This window comes from Fusarium graminearum, chromosome 4 (genome assembly GCF_000240135.3).
Source record: "Fusarium graminearum PH-1 chromosome 4, whole genome shotgun sequence".
Lineage (NCBI taxonomy): Eukaryota > Fungi > Ascomycota > Sordariomycetes > Hypocreales > Nectriaceae > Fusarium > Fusarium graminearum.
Genome location: NC_026477.1, coordinates 4,338,581 through 4,356,249, shown reverse-complemented (window position 1 = coordinate 4,356,249; position 17,669 = coordinate 4,338,581). Strand labels below are relative to the sequence as shown.

Sequence of the window (17,669 nt, the reverse complement as noted above, 5' to 3'; positions counted from 1 at the left end):
TTCAACAAAGCCAACAAACGAGTCACCGCTTTTATCCATATATATATATTGCTGCACCCTAATGTTTCTTGCTACTGATCTGGATGAATGCCCTGCTCATTCACTATCTTTATCACGAACCTACCAACACCTGTCACTCTTCCATATCAGTGCACGGACAAGTTACCCAGTCCCCTGCCTACCACCGAAGAGATCCGCAATGCACAAGTCAAACTTTCTTCGCGAAGAGAGGTTTGGGAAAGAAGCGGCGTTTGTTCTATCAGGGAATATGTTTTTAAGTATGGCAATAACGTCCGCGAAAATGAGGGAAACGCTCTTCTCTTCCTGGAGAAGAACCACGTCCTCGCCCCTCGTTTATACGCCATGTATCGAGAAGTATCCTCCGGTCATCTCTATTTGGTAATGGAGCGTCTTGCTGGACATGATCTTGAGTCTCTTTGGCCAAGCCTTGAGCATCAAGACAAGTCATCAATCGCGACACAACTGCGCTCAATCTTCACCCAGATACAATCGATCAGCCCACCTTCTCTTTTTGGCGGCGTCTGTAGAGGCGATATCCCCATCACCATCGTTGAAACCGATGTCCCTGATTCAACGATAAATGGTCCGTTTGGGACATCGTCAGAAGTAGCGTCTGCTATGTCACTTGTTCTGCAGACTAATGGGGGTGGATGGATGACTGACTATCTCTGTCGACATGTTCCTGCTGTACTTGGCGACTTTCCAGTCACGTTCACCCATGGTGACCTACACATGGGAAATATCATGGTGGAGAAGACACCTGCCAGCCCCAGTCAAGAGACCAACGCACATGGGAACGAGAATCAATGGAGCTATCAAGTCAAAGGTCTTGTAGATTGGGAGTCGGGAGGATGGTACCCTTCTTACTGGGACTACGTTACAGCAGTTTCGCGTCCACACCCAGAAAATGATTGGCCAACGACAGTATATGCCATCCTGGAGCCACATCCGGCGGAGGCTTGTATGTTTTTTTCTTACTGAGAGAATTGATGCTTGCGTTCTTTTAATCCAATGCCTGTATATACAGACCCATTACATAGAGATACAACAATTGCTATTACTGAAATTTAGTCCGACGGTTCGTCCATGCGCTCCGGTATCCTTGGAATAAACCACCAGCAGACAGCACCGCCTATTATAAGGCCCAAGATGACTGGTTGAAGCACTTGAACCCCGGCTCGTGTGGCGATCAGTCCGGTAACGGATGGAAATATGGCAGCACCGGCCTGGGCGAGGACAAAAACGAGGCCTAATATGGCAAGTTAGCATGGGTGTTGTCTTTGAGCTTGCATAAGGGTTCTACCACAACAGGATAGGACTATCAAGAGTGACTAAATGGAAGATAATACTGATACTCACCCAAAGCCATTGACTGAATCTTGCGTGGAAACATTCTTGATGCAACACTCATACCAGTAGCAAAGAAGGGGCCGAAAAAGAATCCCATGAAGGAGAAGGCCACAGCACTTGCAACTAGATTCGGGACAAGCCAAAACAAGAGATGAAATATTAAGCACACAGCACTGAGGCACATGATGGACCTTTGCTCGCCAAAGCGATGTGTCGGCTCAGCCAGGAGCAAACGACCGAGGAACAGGCCAGCCCAGAAGCCTGTGGGGACATATCCGACCTTTTCGAGAACACCATCGCGATGGGCTACAAGGTACTCTACTACCCATCCTATGATTCAGGTCAGATAAGAGATAGTGAAGTACGGGGGATGATGAGGAGACGAAACGGCGATTGGAGAAAATGGTAAGAACTGACCCCCAGCAGCAGACCATGCACCGCAGTTGAAAAGGTAAAAGCCACCGATAAGCCAGAAATTCTTCATCTTGAGGAGTTGCCCAATATCGCGAAGGGCATCTTTATTGCGTTGTTGAATAACGTCTGAGTCAGCAGTGCCGGTAGCAGAGGCTTGAGGAATGGCGACCTCGAGTGTCTTCCACCGTCTCAGTGGGTTACCGAAAGCAAGGAGCATGCCAATCAGGTTGAGACCATGAATACCGATGAGTTGGAAATACCCCATCCTCCAAGCCTCGATTCCATTTGTTGTAGAATGACCCGACCCTGTGGCTGTTGCGATCGCCGTCGCGACTAAAGGTCCAACAAGGCAGCCTAGGGCAAACATGGCATGGATAAAGCCCAGGCAGCGGTGAGCATTCGGAAGCCCGCTTGCCCAAGCATTAGCATGTGTATCCTGATAGCCCATACCGACAGCCTGAACGGCAAAGCTTATGAAGAATACTGGCTGAGATGCCCACGGGCGCAGACATTGCGCCACAAGCTGGAGTGTAGCGCCAAGCGTCAAGAGAGAGGAGAAAGATAGCTTCGTGGCAAGAAACAAATTTGTCACGGCGGCGATGACCCATCCTGCAAAGATACATGCATAGCTACAGTCCAATGTTAGTGATTCATCTGGAGATATGGAATGAGTCACGTACATTATAGCAACCTCACCTTCGTTAATCGTGAATGACTGTATGATGTATGGAAGGAGAGGTCCGAGAGTGGCACCGTCAACGCCGGCGCAAAAGAACGAGAAGCCAGCCGCAGCAATTTGGAATTTGGGGATCATTGGATTCGATTGTTGTTGCATTTCTGGACCTGGTTGAGAGTCTCCAGGAGGACTGTAGTTACTGAACTCATGGTTGGATATATGAGCCGACCTCGGATGGGCAACGACTGCTGTTTCACTCGACATGATCGTGACGATGCTAAGACAAAGGATCGTTGCTACATATGAAGTTGGCTTCATATGCTAGTAAGCATGTGCAGGTATGAGGGAATTCTAAACATGATGAGGGAAGCATAAGGGAACTAGCCCTAATCTGTGCAACTGGTGCTCATCCTGGTCATCCTTGGCAACTACTCACGTAAGTCAGCATCTTTTGTTCCAACATCGAAGTGACATACCATAATAATAAGAAGCAAGTATGATAAACAAAATGTCACAACGCTCCGCGATGTGTATAACGACGACGCTACTAGAACACACTTCTTTGCGGTGCTTCATCTTGGCCACGATGGCTTCGCATGTCATTTGAGCGAGGACGTTGTCTGCAATGAAAGGTTGATTATTGACAAACTTCATTACTTTTTTTTGGCTTCTACGAGCGCAAAGAAGTCCAATGATATATTTTCCTTTAGAGAGCAGTAGCGTAGGCCTCCATCATCCTCGGCCGTGAACGTAGTGGTTGAAGTGTTGTAGGATATTCCTTCCCATTCACGGTGCTCAATAGCTCCGACTGCTTTTGGTCGCTAAGCATGATGGAGAATATGTCGCAACACACTCTTGATCAGGAGAACTGTGTGATCTTCACTTGCGACGTTGGAGGCGTTTGCTTGTTCGTGATAGGATGAGCCGGAACTGTTGGATGTTGTGTCAAGTGACATAGCACCGCCAGGAGTAGACGACCGAAGCTAAGCGGAAAGGTTAGTCAAGGTCTTAGGATAAAAGAATAAAAAGCCTAAGAGACATTGTTTTAGTAGCATAGGATGACATACTAATTTCGTCCCTTTTGTTCTCAACGTCCATTTTTTCTGATACGCTGAGGCTAGGAACAGACCAAATGAAAGTAACGGTCCATGGACGTGTGCAAAGAAAGGTTGATTGAGCTAAGTTGTGCGGGCGGCCACAGCGCAGAAGGAGTCGTGTTGGGCTTACTATGGCTGACTAATGGGTCTGCCACTTCCGTTGGCAGGTATCTACGAACACAGCTCAGAAATTTGCCGGCTATACCTCTTGGTTTCGGGGGAGCATAAGGGAACTAACTCTAATCTGTGCAACTGATGCTCATCCTGGTTATCCTTGGCATCTTTTGTATCACTATCAAAGTCACATGCCACGAAAAGAAGAATAGGTTATGACATCAGACATATCACAATGCAGTCGAGGTAAGAACAATATACATTCTATATAGACAGAACTCACAGATGCTGCTTAAACCGGTTTCTCTGTACATTCTAAGTGAGATTCTTCCTCTGTCCCTACATACCAATTCGAGAATGTGGAGACAGGCATCATCAATAGTCGAGCCACTGCTATGATCCTTGTCAAGCATTAACGACAGTAACGCATCAATTATCGTGTATATCTCAATTTTACTGTTCTGCTTCAGGCTCTGGAGGCATCTGACGGTCTTTTCGGACAAGAAATTGGATATGTACCAGAACACCGATATGGTCGGGATTGCCGCCGTCCTCTAATATCTCCGCAAAATAAGAAATGAACTCGTGCAAATCACCCAGCTCGCCGTTGCCTGTGTAGTCGCGAAGAGAGGTCCAGTAACTAAGGACGTACTCGGTATCACAATCACGGAAAACTGTTTTGGGCTCTGGGTCAGGATGTGCAACCCAGCCAGCGGTATCATCGATGATCCAAAGAGTGGGTTGGAATTCGAATTCGTCGGCCAACATGTCCATCCAGTTTGCCAATAAGCCTCGTGGAGTCTTCTCCTGTTTCAGGTCGTAGAGATCTACTGGAAGGTTGTCGTTCCAGCTGCTGTCAAATTTGAGAGCGATGTTCCAGTCGTCGATGATAGTGGATTTCCGCTGACCAAAGAGTGGTGCTAGTAGCTTCATACCGTACAGGCTTTTGGGTAGATACCGAAGGTTAGCGGCCGAAATGCAGAAGATGTCCCTACGAGGGACCACTATTGGGCGCCAGTGCTTAGCCCTCCTGTGTGGGACAAGGATTGATGGGAAATATGTGTGAAACCATGGAACTGAAGATAGGTATTCTTCGTCCCTCTGACCGGTGATTGGGAGCCATTTGTGAGTTTCTAGATGCTTGGCGATAGCTCTCCTCGACTCAGTGCAGGCCATCCAAAGACCTTGGTCCCAGAGGTGGGCAGAGTTGGTGGGTGGGAAGTTGTGCAGCTTTTTCCCGCTCAACCCTCTTAGCGTGACGTATCCGGTTTCGTGATCCTCCTCATCGTCGCTTTCAAAAAAGTACTCGACATCTTCGTCAAAGATGACTAAATCATCGTCGTCCCAATTCTCTTGCACCACATCAGCGGTAACGTACTGAATGGCGCGATCGTTCTGGGTTCGCGGTAGGCATGCGGCTTTCCAGATTCTCAGACGAAGCTCTGCGGGCAGGTTAGGGAATGGGTGGAAGGTTGGAGTCAGGGTCAGGGTCGGGGCAGTGACCTCAGTGACCTTGGTCTCAGCAGAGCCTTCTTGTTTGATTGTAGAAGTCATGATGATTCCTGCAAAGTGTTAGTCTTGGTAGATCCAATGGCAGTGAGAGAACGTACAGCTGAGAGAAGGTGCGGATCGGGTACATGAAGAATGAAGAAATCAAGGAATCAAGGAATGATGGGATAACGATGTTTGAATGATAGCACGTGACGATACTAGGCAGATGTGGAAGATGGAAGTGACAGTGTCTGGCAGGTGGCAAGATGCACCTTCCCGACCATGAGATGACAGTAGGATCAACGCAGTTCAGACGAAATTGATAGACTAATCTTAAGTTACCTTGGGACTAATAAAAATCCTAACAGTGACCTGACATTCATTTTAACCACTAAATTAGTATCGATTTGAATGCAATCCTCCTGACTGGGTTGCATCTCAAAGGGAGCAAATGACGGCCTCACCATCTTATTGCTTCCAGCCTACTTAGTAGTCTGATGTGCCTGCGGTCAGCAGTGAAAACGGCCGACTGTCTACAGTATGCCCAAAATAATGAGCTTGCTTCGATTCGTAAGACAATCATTATCCAATGTCTGGTTGGGGAAACAAAGGGTCTAAACAGACGCGATCATGGCTGAGACAAAGCAGGGAGCCTGGTTGTTGTACCAAGAAATTGCTGCTAAGCCACAAAGGGCACTCCATTGTTCAAATGAATAGCCTTACATGAGAAGAGGACAGACATCACTGCCTTGTACCCCAAGTCGAAGCCAAAAGAAAATACTGTTCAACGATAGTTTCGCTTAACTTCGCCTTCAGCATAGCAAAGCGGCTACTGGTGAGACGTTCACAACAGAAGCAACTTAATGTTGCACAAGATGGGGCAAATAGGAGCGTCGACCACACAAAACTCCCTCCTGGCCTGTTACAGACTGTGGCTATGCTATGGCTATGCTGTGTCGTGTCAACTTCCAAGTGCTCGGGGTATCAGAAAGACGAGCTACTGAAATCATGAGAGACGAAGTTGGTACGATAGCTTATGGTACTGAGACCATGGCCTTAAGCCATTTATTCTTATATTCCAATAGTTGAGACCAATATCTCAGATAACGAGTACCACCCAGGTGCTTAACCTACTAGCCTAAAGACTACAGTACAAATAACACACAACAAATACAACTCTCTGTTCTCAGCTAAACACAGTACAACTGCAGACATGGCCGAAACACAGCCACACCTCCTCAGATACCGGAAACGGTCGGTATGGATTCTTGCATTCTACCTACCGATTCTTATCGTCCCCTGGGTTCTTACCTGCATTCTCATGCACCGCCCAGTCTTTCTCCCATCGTACATTAACCGGCATGGCGATTACTCCATGACCGACATGCAAAAGATCCAAGACTGGAGTACTGCGACAAACATTCTCAATCGTATTGCCGCGACTCTTGGACTACCTATTGTGTCTGTATTGATGGCCCAAGCCGTTGTGGTGTACTCCCAGCAGCGAAAGAAAGGACAGGAAAATAAACTCAACGTGCTCCAGCTCTTTGCTCTATCTGACAGAGGAAGGATGGATCTACCAATTTTGTGGACCTCCTGCTTTGGAGCACGATCTCGTTCGTCTAGATTTCTCTGGCTAGCAGCAGGTCTCGTACTCGTCAGTAAGTTGGATCTTTAGGTCATAGCAGTTAAATCTGGCATGTACTAAAAGATTGCCTCTAGCAATTACACAGCCGCCACTGCAATCACTTCTTGTTCCCTACGATCCTCTGACTGTTATTACCTGTAACGATAACCCCGTCGAAATCACCAACCGAGATAAAACATGTAACGGAACGGGTGCAGAATCCCGTGTTGTCGGCATCGACCCCGAGCCAAACGTCATGGAGATGATACCTCGTAATCTGGCTGCCAATCTGATACGACAGAAAATAAAGAGTTTCAGCATGTCGGATGTTCAGACAAATCTCTGGCACAAGGTAACAAATTATATCCCGTTCGCCGTGGAACAGCAGAGGGCCCAAACCTTCGGCTGGATACAAAAGCGGCGTCTGTAGATCAATTATTTCTCTGCATCCGTTGCAAACGGCACATTTACTGGTATTTTACGCAAACATGCGATGCGAATTAACTCGACGATAACTTGCAACGCGGGCAATGTACCACGAACCTCTTTAGGGCCGATGCCGTTCTTCGCCATCTTCAACCATACGGGATTTGCCACTTCCGGTATCAAGGCAACTGTATGCGTTGAGGGTAATCATAGCGATGTACCATGGACCAGGAGTCGAGACCGGCAGGACATCCACGAGACTATGTGGCTCAGGCTCGAGGTAGCTCAGCAGCCGGATGGCAGTAGAGAAGACGGACAAGCCCTTCTCGAAGATGTTACCGCCTTTAATCTATCATGTCGTGCTTCTTCGACTAGGGGATATTTCGAGCTGGGAAATCACTGGAATAACCAGGTCTTCGGACCGCTATTGGACAAATGGCCGACCCGAGATGATATCCGCAAGAACTTCAACGACTACGGATCCTTCGTGGGCAAGTATAAACATCCCGACCGCCGACCCGTCACCGTGTGAGTGGTGTCACGATAGGAAATAGAAAAGCGCTAATGACTTAATAGTGATCCAGCACTGGAGCCAGATCTACACGTGAACTGCGATAGTCCTCCAAACCTCTTGGGTGACTTTGGGATGGGTACAACTGGACCTCTTACTCTTGTGGCGATCTCCCTTTTCGGTAATGGATCGTTCTTCCACCTTGCCAGCAAACGGCCACAGAAGGACATGAACTACACCATGCGCGACATTTGCGAGTCAGAGAACTACCCGTTCCAACGAATCGTCCTCGATCATCTCCACTACACCAAATTATGTGCCGGGGGACTTAGTATGTACAGGGAAGATTACCCGCCAGCAGGGAATTATCGCGGCAATGTCAAATATGAGCTGCTACCTATCTTTGTCGCACGCATCTTGGAGACTTTTAACGATCTGAAGGAGGCCGAATCTCTTTTGGAGATGGGGATGTTCTTTGCAAATAAGGTACTGCTAAGAGAGTCAGCCAGTGTATTCGGGACTGTATGGTCACGATGGATATTTTCATCACCTGGCTGGAAGATAGTCAAGCCACAAAAGACTGTCATGGCGATAGTAGTTATATCGGCTTTTATCGCCGTGCAATGTATTTGTCTCGTATGGCTAGCATGGTATGTCTCGTCAACGCCAACATGGACAGATCGATATGACTCTTTCGCTCTGGCGCAGCTCGGTGCACAATTGGATTGACTTCGCGGAGGAGGACTTCGAAGTGCCAATAAAGAAGATGGAGAGTATCTGCAGAGTCAGAGTGGTATAATTGGTGTTTTAGGTGTTCAGGAGAAGAAGCAGACGACATCGACGGATGCCTCGTTGGAAAGTGATGCTCCGAATGTTCAAGATGCTGAAGAAGCCTCTTCTACCCCCCAAGACGATGAGTCACAACCAGACAACAGTCTTATACTTAGTCTTGGGGGAGATTATCCGATGAGCTCAGCGTACACTGCTGCCGATTGGTTTGGTCAGCGTCGTAGAAAGGGTCAAGGTGGCATTGGATAATGCATGACTTGGAACTTTGCATGATGATTTATCAAAAAGCCAAGTTATTAATATCGCATTACTATCATATAAGAGCGATTACCATGTATGTTTCACTGTGGTCAAAGACTGTTCTGTTATATATACAGGCTATTTAATATAGCTATGGGGTCTCCAACTGGTCTATAGGCTGTGATGCACCTTGATGCATCTTTGGTAGCTTTATCAGTACAATTATATTCTATAATTAGATACTGTTGTAGATCTCTTGCAGAGGCTTGATTACGCCCTGATAGAAGAGTAACAAAAAAGTAGGATCATTAAGACTTGTTGATCTTGTATCAAACCTACACCGAATGCATCGGTCCAGAACGTCTACATATTTTCCACCATCCCGCTTCTCAATTCTACCGACTAGTCGCTTAGCAATCTCCAGCCTCGTCAAAATGTCAACGTTTCCGTTTTCATCAAGGTCACCAGGTTCCTGGAAGTCGAGTAAACGCTTGCTGTACGATAACTCGATCAGGGCGACACCAAGAGCGAATGTCATCTGGTTGGAAACAGAGGGACCTCGATGTTTTGATGAGAACCTGGCAAACTCCTGATGTCCAAAACGCTTGGAAATGTAGGGAGGATCAGTTTGGACTTTTTAATCGTTTCCTCTCAAGAAGTATACATCTCTCGAGTCCCATTGATCGTTAAGCCAAGCTGTGGCATGGAACTGCAGCACATCTGAGGCTAAAGCTGCGGCAATTCCAAACCTAAGCATCGTAGAGTGATCATATTAGTACAGCTGGGAGACGTCCTATGTTCAATAATACTTACTTCGTCTTCGTTCCTATTAGTTGGGCATCGCGTAAGATCTCCTCTAGTGAGCTGAACCCATCCCTGTTGCGTAATTCATCTCGAGGGTTGATAAGATACAAATAGTGCTCCCAAGTTTCATCGTGAATAATGCCTAGATATTTCGATGGACTTGCAGTTTATGACAAAACAACACAAAGATTCGCGATTTGGCCTCCAGTAACCATTGTCGAGGTATGCGACAGATCCACAATGTGCTGAGGTGCTAGTATATTGATACTTGGGGTTGTAGTAATTTGAACACCATGATTTATAGTGAGAATAGAGCTGCTGGGATGCGCTTCTGTCGAGTAACTATGGTAAAGCCTTGTCAGAACACTTCTCTTCTAGGTAGGCTCTGAAGTAACAGAGACATGCATATGTTTGTGATTGTGGTTAACTTACGGATCGCGAGCCAATTTCGGTTCGATCTCGAGTAGTTTCCATTTCCATGGTGAATTAGTATTCGAAGTTCCAACATGATCAAAACTGCATAATATTTCAAACTTCGGCTCCAAACTCATGGACGAGTGGATATCAGATGTGTCCACCATATGTAGGGGAAGGCTCGCGACGTGCGTAAAGTCACATGGGCATGCCCTGGACCAGCATGAGCTCAAGGATGTGAATACTCTCTGGGCACATTCTCCGAACTTCAACCAATATTTACCAGCCTCTTTAGACTCACGGTCTGTTCTTATAGGCTCCAGAGTCCTCGCGCCTCCTATGAGGGTGCTGATGCGAGTCACATCGCTCTCAATAGCATCTGCTAATTCCATGTACCTTTCCCCATTGAAGCCAATTTTCAACCGTCGACGAAGGTCACGCCCGCTATTAAAAAATTTGCCAAGCAAATTAGCATCAACGCTGTTGGACTGAACCCATCTAGGCTGGGAAAGCGACAACGTTAGAATGTCTCAATCCATTGGCGCGCGAATATCAAAAGACCTACTTGGAAGGATTCGTCAAGGTCTAGCTTGCTTCTGAATTTCTCAATTCGTTTGTTCAATCTAATCACGGCCCTTTTGTAGACCTCATATTCACGATGTGGTCCAAACTGTTTCTTGAGCTGTTCGACAAGCTCTTGGTTCGACCACGCGGTAGAACTGGAATTATTAAGAAGTTCAGCAAGGATATCTTCAGGCAAAATAAGACCCTCAAGTAGGACTTCGCAGGATTGTCGGTAAATTGCGAGAGTTGTCGATATTGAATCCAATATGTTTTCCACAACCTCGATGTACTGGACCATGTTTCCGATTGTTTCCATACCGTTTCGATAGTGCTCGAGCCCTGAGATCAAGAGGGGAATAGATCCCAGAACGACACCCACCACTTCAAAGCCTGACATGATGTGAGAGATCCAAACGAAATGTCCAATGGCACTGGCTAAAAAAATCGAAATTGATGAGATGCGCTGGCATCACGATTTCAGATGTTCTAAGTCATATGACTTAATTAACATGATTAGATGTTTTATGTCAGGAAAGGAGCGGTAAGTTACTGAGTCTTGTCTTGGGTGACTTCATATCATTTTCCGAACAGTAATGGCAAATATCACAAGCTCCATGAGTTATACCTTTTTTGATAAGTAGTCGAATATCAATGGATTCAAAGGACTATCGGACGCTATACGACTTCCACGTGGAATGTCTGGCCTCATTCAATAATCTCATTACTACCATCAATTCTCTTACTTCCACGTCCATCGAATATCAGCAAACGGGGATAGAATTCCAGGAGGACCTATATAAGTACAAACTATGGGCTTTCGATGTGGGTGCCAGTAATACTACCGAGCAAAGGACGCTTTCACTTGACTTTCGACTCCAGGAGGTTGCCTACTTGAGAAGTCAGGTTTGTCAATGCAATCGGTATAGTTACAAGCCGATTATCTAACCATGTCCAGGTTATTCGGCTTCTTGAATCTCTCACGAAGACTGTACGTAATAACCTATCCTATTTATAATGATGCATGTTTAACGGTTGTCAACATCAAGGTTATGAAAGGTAAGTCAAGCGTCATCACTATGAGGGAATATAGTCCAATGAATCATGCTAATATTCGAATTTCTCTCAGCACAATACCTGTTAGACGGTACGAAAATACCGTTTGAGCTGTCCAGTCCCAATACGACACTACCTGAAAATACCGAGCCATTTGACACTGAAGCATCAGAAGATGATTCGCCTTGGGAAATATCCGACGATAGTAATGACTCAGGCTGTGAGGCTGACAGTCCCCAAGACATGCACCGGAACGACCACTCACAAAATTACAATCGCAATAGCAACGAAAGATCCACCACTGAAATGGGTCAAGTGTTAAAGTCAACCAAGTTAATCATAGAGTGCTTGTACAAACTTCCTCTCCGAAATCCTACGCCCATCGATAGAATCAAAAGGTTTAGAGACCCTGATACGTCACCTTATGAAGCCTTTGACGTAATGCACGTTCGAGAAAAGTTCCCTAACGCCGATGCCTATCTCGTTGATAGGCTTGGTAAACTCATATCGCATCGACGGCAACTACTTGAACATCGAGTGACGCAGACGGAGGAATTACGACTACCTACATTCCCTAAAGGAACATTTCAGTCACCTGCAGAAGGAGCGAGGAATCTCCAGGAATTGGATCACGCGCCTGTTACGGAATCCAAATTAGCAACAGAATCGGAAGATACTGAGGAGCATGAATTGGAAGTCCCGACAAGGCCAGTTAATGAGTCTGGAGAGCCGCTAGTACAGTTTTACTGCCCATACTGTGGACTAGCTCAGTGTATACCGCTAGAACCATCACGGGATTGGGAGTATGATTTGTAGACTGACAAGGATATACCATGCTAACATGTCATAGATCACACGTACTTCGAGATCTCCAACCTTATGTCTGCACATTCCAAGACTGCGATATGTTTGATCATATGTTTGAAAGCAGACAAGCGTGGTTCACCCATGAACTGGAGTTACACAGAGCTAACTGGAGCTGCAATACATGCCCATCTGAGCCTGGTATGGACAGTCCTCATCTCACTTTCGGAAACAAAGGCGCTTTTATGAGTCACATGAGTTCGGTTCATCAATTGTCCAAGCCTAGGCTTAACAATTTGACGGGAGCATTTCGCCATCCAAGCTCTAAGGTTGACAGGTATTGTTGTCTGTGTGGGAAGCATGTTCAGAAGCTCGAGTTGCACCTAGGGAGACATATGGAAGATGTGGCTTTGTTTGCACTGCAACAACTATCATTGCCAGATCCTAGTAATCTTGGTAATTCTACCAAAGCTGTTATCGATCAATTCCACGGCAGCTCTAGGAATCTCCCATCGAAGTCGAACCCGGAAAATCGTTCTGGTGCAGGTCACGCCACGGGCAACGACACGGCTGGCCATGCGAATGCTACCAGCTCCCCGTTTATAGCGGTGGCGGCTTGGAGATCTGGCGTAGTAAAGCCAAGGAATCCGGACCCATCGTCGGATCGTGGCCTCACAGGCATAGCCAATGCCCGGAACAGCGACACCTTCCCTAACACGGTGTGGGATATGTTGCCCTCAGATGCCTTGAGCATTCTGGTACGCAATGTAGAGTCCATAATGTCAGTAACTCGCACTGAACCTGCGCCATCGGCGCCTACATCTACTATATTGCCTTTATCTCTCCTGGCACTGGAGAAAGCAGAAACCTATCGAGATTTCACAATACCAGAGAGCAGCACCAAGGGACGCACTATTCCGGGCCGTTTCATTCAGGGATCCTCCCGAGGCTTGAAAGACGAGGATTATGGAGAGTCTGTATCACCGTCTTATCCCGTAACAGAAAGAGTCCTGGGGACGGAGCCTACTGATAGTATTGCTTTACCAAAATTACAACAACAACGGGCTATGCTCCGCAAGTTCTACTCTAAGAACATACCCCCTATAACCATCAAGATTTATCTGGAGCGCCTATATCAATTCTGCCCCATGAGTACAGCAGTTTATCTCGCTACCTCCCTACGGCTGCGAAGGTTAGCTGTTGAACAACAAGTTGTTACCATTAACGCTTTCACCGCTTACCGACTAGTACTGGCTGGGCTGCTGGTGCAAGCGAAAGCTTTAGAGGACGTGCAATATCCACACGCAAAACTAGCTAAAGTGGGAGGGGTTAGTGAGGCTGAACTCTTACGTCTGGAGATATCGTTTTGCTTTCTAGCAAAATTTGACTTCTTCGTTGATATGCCAATGCTCCAGAGTCATTACGACAGTTTCATGAACAAAACAAAAACACGTGTTGTCGAAGATCTGGATAAGGGAAAGGTGACACAAAGAGGGATTGTCGAGGTGAATTGACGTTTACAGAAATGGGTATTATAATTATGCCGATCCTGATAGTGGATTCCTAACCGCCTTCAGGTACTTCTTTGCCAGTGATTATCTTCTCACAGACCCGGAAGATGATTTATATCACCTCAGGATAACCATCTGCTTTGCTGGTCCCCTTGTAGAACGACACAGCCTCTATGAACTGCTCCTCCGAGTACATCTTGTATCCCATTGCATGCTTAGTAATACTCTCAAGAACAGTCTTTCCTTCAATCTTTCCATCTACTACATCCCCAAATATGTGATATCGTGCCCAGATCGCATCGCCATATCTTGTGGTGTTGATCGCGTCGACATATTGGCTTGCCCAAGGCTCAACTAGCTGCAAGCCATCAACGCGCCGAACAACATCGTCAACAGGGAGATCTAGGAAGAGCTACTCCACTAGTCCTTGATGCTGGACACTCATCTTTGTTTGTAGCATTAGTAAAGAGTGATGGCTACTATCTGCAAAGCAATACCTTACCTAGTTTAAGTAATCAATTTTTTTTAATTCACTTGGGAGCTGGAGAGACAGTAATAAGATAATGATAGATGGAAACAAAAGGAACAAAGGTAATAGAAAGACATGTTTATATCTCATGCTACGGGTGGGGTTGTGTTGGTCGAAGTCATGTTGCATATTGGCTCGGTTTATTACATATCACCAAAAGCCTACGAAGTGCCATAGTCCATCACAAGAGGTAACAAAACATTGAATTACAAACTCATCCATAGGCTAGTGCATATTCCCCGTGCCGTTTTCTTCAGGCTAAACCCTGGACTGGGCTAGTAATATTGAAAGGCGTAGAACTCCCGTCCCTTGAGACGAGATAGGTATGCATGTATGTAGTAATAATAAAAGTTTATTCATATCCTTATTCAGTCTAGTGTCGTAGAAAATTGTCCATCAATCATTTGTTCGCCCTCCATTGCCGGCATGAAGAATCCTTGATTCTCAAAGTTGGCCTCTTCTAGCGACCAGAGGACTTCGTCCGGAGCCACTGGAACACCCTGGATAAGATCAGCTGGGTTCGGGTTCGGAATCGGGCCTTTGTTCATGGTTGGACGTGGCGATGGGAGTGGTCTCATTGTTTGAATGTAGTATGTTGCCGGAAGGTCGAGGTAAGCTATTTCAGTGCGGTTGTCGAGTCGATCCGGAATAGGCATTAGCTGTAGCAGTGTGCCACTGGCGAACAGCTGAACCCGCTGACTGGTATTTGGCCCGACCGAGGCCGGTTGCGGTTGGGGCATCGGGGGCATAGTTGTGGGTGTCGGTGGTACCATATCGGCAGCGACGTTGACAGCCACCTCCTCATCGTGTTCAGTCAACGACTTAGATACAGTATTGTTCATGTAAGAGGCTCCAGCAGTTTCTAGAGTGTCAGAAGTGGAGCGACTGAGCCACTCTGTAGCTCCGTCAGCAGCTCGAGATTTGAGCAATATCACCGTGAGTGCCTCTGACATGTTGTCGTCTATTTGCCTCTGCAGTAGGGTGATAGTCGTGAATGAATGTTATTTTATTGGCTGCAAGCGCTTGATCGGCCTTGGACTTCTTTATAATTTTGAGTAGTTCCTTGGCCTGGCCTAGCAGGTGTTGCTCAAGATAAGTACATTCACTGTCGGCATTGTGAACTATTGGACGGTCAGTGAAGATACAGCATCAGAAATGAAGACATACAAGGTGAACGAGGCTTCTGGAGACCAGGAAACTTGTCTTTGGGAAAAATGATGCACCAAACCTCATTAAACAGGGCTTCCAATTGGTTAGTCCGCTCTTGGTTGTCACGAGGCCGCTTAAGGTATTTGTTAAATACTCCCATGACAGCCTCGTAAGTGTCCCCCGACATGTAGTAATCCGCGGGCATATCCGAGTTACACTCCCATCCATGTACTTCTGGAGAATGGTGTGTAATCAAGTGCGATCTGCGCGACGTTAGGTCTTGAGAAATCATATCCAGCTGTGCTGTGACAAAATAGAATCTTACCTCCATTGATTCTTCTCAATCATGTTGGCTGAGAAACAAGGATTGAAACGCGAGATACTACGCATCCGAGGGTACACAAGTGGATATGGACAAACCCAACCAGCATTCTTCTTCTCCCTCCTTCGGGTAGTAGTAGTTAGTGAGTTTCCGTCACCATCCCTCTCTTTATCATTGTCGCCATCACCGTCTCTACCGTCACTGTTACCATTCAGGCGGTCGTCTTTGGTGCCTTTGTTGGTACTTTTGCTTGTGGTTCGGCGCTTCTTGCATGGCCCTTCATCCGCCTTGGAGGGGGTCGACGAGGATCCGTCAACACACTCATTGTCCTGTGCAACAAGAAAGTCGCGTTCTCTGCTTGGTAATCGATTTATTTCGTCGATGAGAATTCTTGCGAGCGATGGATCAGAATGAAAGACTCTGCGGATGATTGAATATAAAGGCGGGCTTTCGTGGACAATCTGATCTGGGAGTCCAATGTACCGTTCTGTCTGCGACTAGAATTGTGAGTACTATTATCTCCAATAGCTGGGGTGCTTTGCTTACAGAAAAGCCGGCGCCTCGACCCTGGTCCTGTTGCAAGTCATGCTCGAGGTCGCGAATGTCATCGTCATAGGACCGTTCGTCGGGCTCATAGCATAGGGTAATTTTCGGGTTGAATCCCAATGCTACACAACGATCACCTGACGGTATATTGTCGCCCAAAGTGCATGGTACAACTACCCATGTGTTTGGATGACAAGGGTGGAAGGTTGAAAGCTATGAGAATAGAAGATGGTCAGCTTGGAATCTAGAGTCTGGGTGAGCGTTGCGGACCACGGGTCGCTACTCGCCCCGACTGCTGAACTGACTGTTGCTCCGTCCACTAACTGATCTAGGGTCGTCGCTTACCTGGTCATTTCCGTTGCGGACTCCCAGGGTCGTCATATTTAGCTCTGTTATGCTGGGGTAACATGGGGGAAAAAAGATCCAGATGCCAGCGACAGATGCAAACTGGAATCTGGGATGTAAGGTTATGAGTCAATGGGAGCGGGCAGTGTCTCATTTTGATGGTTCAATTCTGGATAAGCAGGGAGTTCTTGTTTAGATTTGTCGGTGGCTGCAGACAAATAATCAATAGCTCGAGTTCGCTCCCGACACACGGGCAAGGACAGCCACTAGTTCATGCACAGCCACACTACACTTTTCTCGGTGGCTGCTTAGTTTTGTTAGTGAATTTCGTTTTGTTTCTAGTTGCAGAGAAATGGTATGCAATTGCATTTACTAAGACTTTTTCCCCCGCTGAGAATTTAAACTTAATAGTCTAGTATCGGAAATTCCCTGACAATAACTGCAAAACTTGTGATTTGTCGGTGGCTGCAGTTGATTCAAGAGATTTGTATATCGTGATATCTTCTTGAAGAAACCTGTTGTGTTAATGGCAAAAATGTGTAGGGTAAGTCCTGTTCCAGCTGAGTCGCAGCATAATCCTACTAATGTTTTACTAGATAACTACCAGCTTATAAGACAGCTTGTAAGACAGCTTATAAGATAGCACAGCAGATTAATAAAAACTCTGCATTTTATATAAATAGTTTAAGTATAGTTACTCTTAAGATTATATTATATAGACTTAAATAGTTTTCCTTATAATCATAAGGATGTTATTTAATAGTGATACTACTTTTTATCAATAATTAATTTTATTTATATTAGCATTTTTATTATTATTTTATTATTATTTTATTATTATTTTATATTTAATATCTAATCTATACTTAGGA

The 17,669-nt window shown here is 46.1% G+C and overlaps 7 protein-coding genes across 7 annotated transcripts; 3 read left to right on the top strand and 4 right to left on the bottom strand.

Moving 5' to 3' along the window:
- Nucleotides 1–87: 87 nt before the first annotated feature.
- Nucleotides 88–1,002, top strand: FGSG_13211 (uncharacterized protein; the record flags this gene model as incomplete). The annotated part of the gene is made up of 1 exon (XM_011329249.1): nucleotides 88–1,002. One exon carries the CDS (start codon nucleotides 88–90, stop codon nucleotides 1,000–1,002), a length of 915 nt encoding a protein of 304 aa, XP_011327551.1.
- An 86-nt stretch (nucleotides 1,003–1,088) lies between these two features.
- FGSG_13210 (uncharacterized protein) lies at nucleotides 1,089–2,599 on the bottom strand (the record flags this gene model as incomplete). Its single annotated transcript, XM_011329248.1, has 4 exons — nucleotides 1,089–1,270; nucleotides 1,381–1,701; nucleotides 1,789–2,414; nucleotides 2,466–2,599. The coding sequence occupies 4 exons, from the start codon at nucleotides 2,597–2,599 to the stop codon at nucleotides 1,089–1,091; spliced, it is 1,263 nt and encodes a 420-aa protein (XP_011327550.1).
- Nucleotides 2,600–4,047: 1,448 nt separating this feature from the next.
- FGSG_13209 (uncharacterized protein) lies at nucleotides 4,048–5,226 on the bottom strand (the record flags this gene model as incomplete). The annotated part of the gene is made up of 2 exons (XM_011329247.1): nucleotides 4,048–4,065; nucleotides 4,192–5,226. 2 exons carry the CDS (start codon nucleotides 5,224–5,226, stop codon nucleotides 4,048–4,050), a joined length of 1,053 nt encoding a protein of 350 aa, XP_011327549.1.
- A 1,312-nt stretch (nucleotides 5,227–6,538) lies between these two features.
- Nucleotides 6,539–8,765, top strand: FGSG_07739 (uncharacterized protein; the record flags this gene model as incomplete). Its single annotated transcript, XM_011329246.1, has 5 exons — nucleotides 6,539–6,824; nucleotides 6,886–7,062; nucleotides 7,342–7,744; nucleotides 7,835–8,058; nucleotides 8,539–8,765. 5 exons carry the CDS (start codon nucleotides 6,539–6,541, stop codon nucleotides 8,763–8,765), a joined length of 1,317 nt encoding a protein of 438 aa, XP_011327548.1.
- Nucleotides 8,766–8,829: 64 nt separating this feature from the next.
- FGSG_07738 (uncharacterized protein) lies at nucleotides 8,830–10,935 on the bottom strand (the record flags this gene model as incomplete). The annotated part of the gene is made up of 7 exons (XM_011329245.1): nucleotides 8,830–8,873; nucleotides 9,096–9,360; nucleotides 9,421–9,505; nucleotides 9,570–9,702; nucleotides 9,993–10,076; nucleotides 10,276–10,477; nucleotides 10,540–10,935. 7 exons carry the CDS (start codon nucleotides 10,933–10,935, stop codon nucleotides 8,830–8,832), a joined length of 1,209 nt encoding a protein of 402 aa, XP_011327547.1.
- Nucleotides 10,936–11,485: 550 nt separating this feature from the next.
- FGSG_07737 (uncharacterized protein) lies at nucleotides 11,486–13,909 on the top strand (the record flags this gene model as incomplete). Its single annotated transcript, XM_011329244.1, has 4 exons — nucleotides 11,486–11,594; nucleotides 11,665–12,394; nucleotides 12,442–13,723; nucleotides 13,811–13,909. 4 exons carry the CDS (start codon nucleotides 11,486–11,488, stop codon nucleotides 13,907–13,909), a joined length of 2,220 nt encoding a protein of 739 aa, XP_011327546.1.
- Nucleotides 13,910–14,803: 894 nt separating this feature from the next.
- FGSG_07736 (uncharacterized protein) lies at nucleotides 14,804–16,833 on the bottom strand (the record flags this gene model as incomplete). Its single annotated transcript, XM_011329243.1, has 6 exons — nucleotides 14,804–15,396; nucleotides 15,536–15,556; nucleotides 15,603–15,847; nucleotides 15,910–16,403; nucleotides 16,453–16,665; nucleotides 16,798–16,833. The coding sequence occupies 6 exons, from the start codon at nucleotides 16,831–16,833 to the stop codon at nucleotides 14,804–14,806; spliced, it is 1,602 nt and encodes a 533-aa protein (XP_011327545.1).
- Between the last annotated feature and the right edge of the window lie 836 nt (nucleotides 16,834–17,669).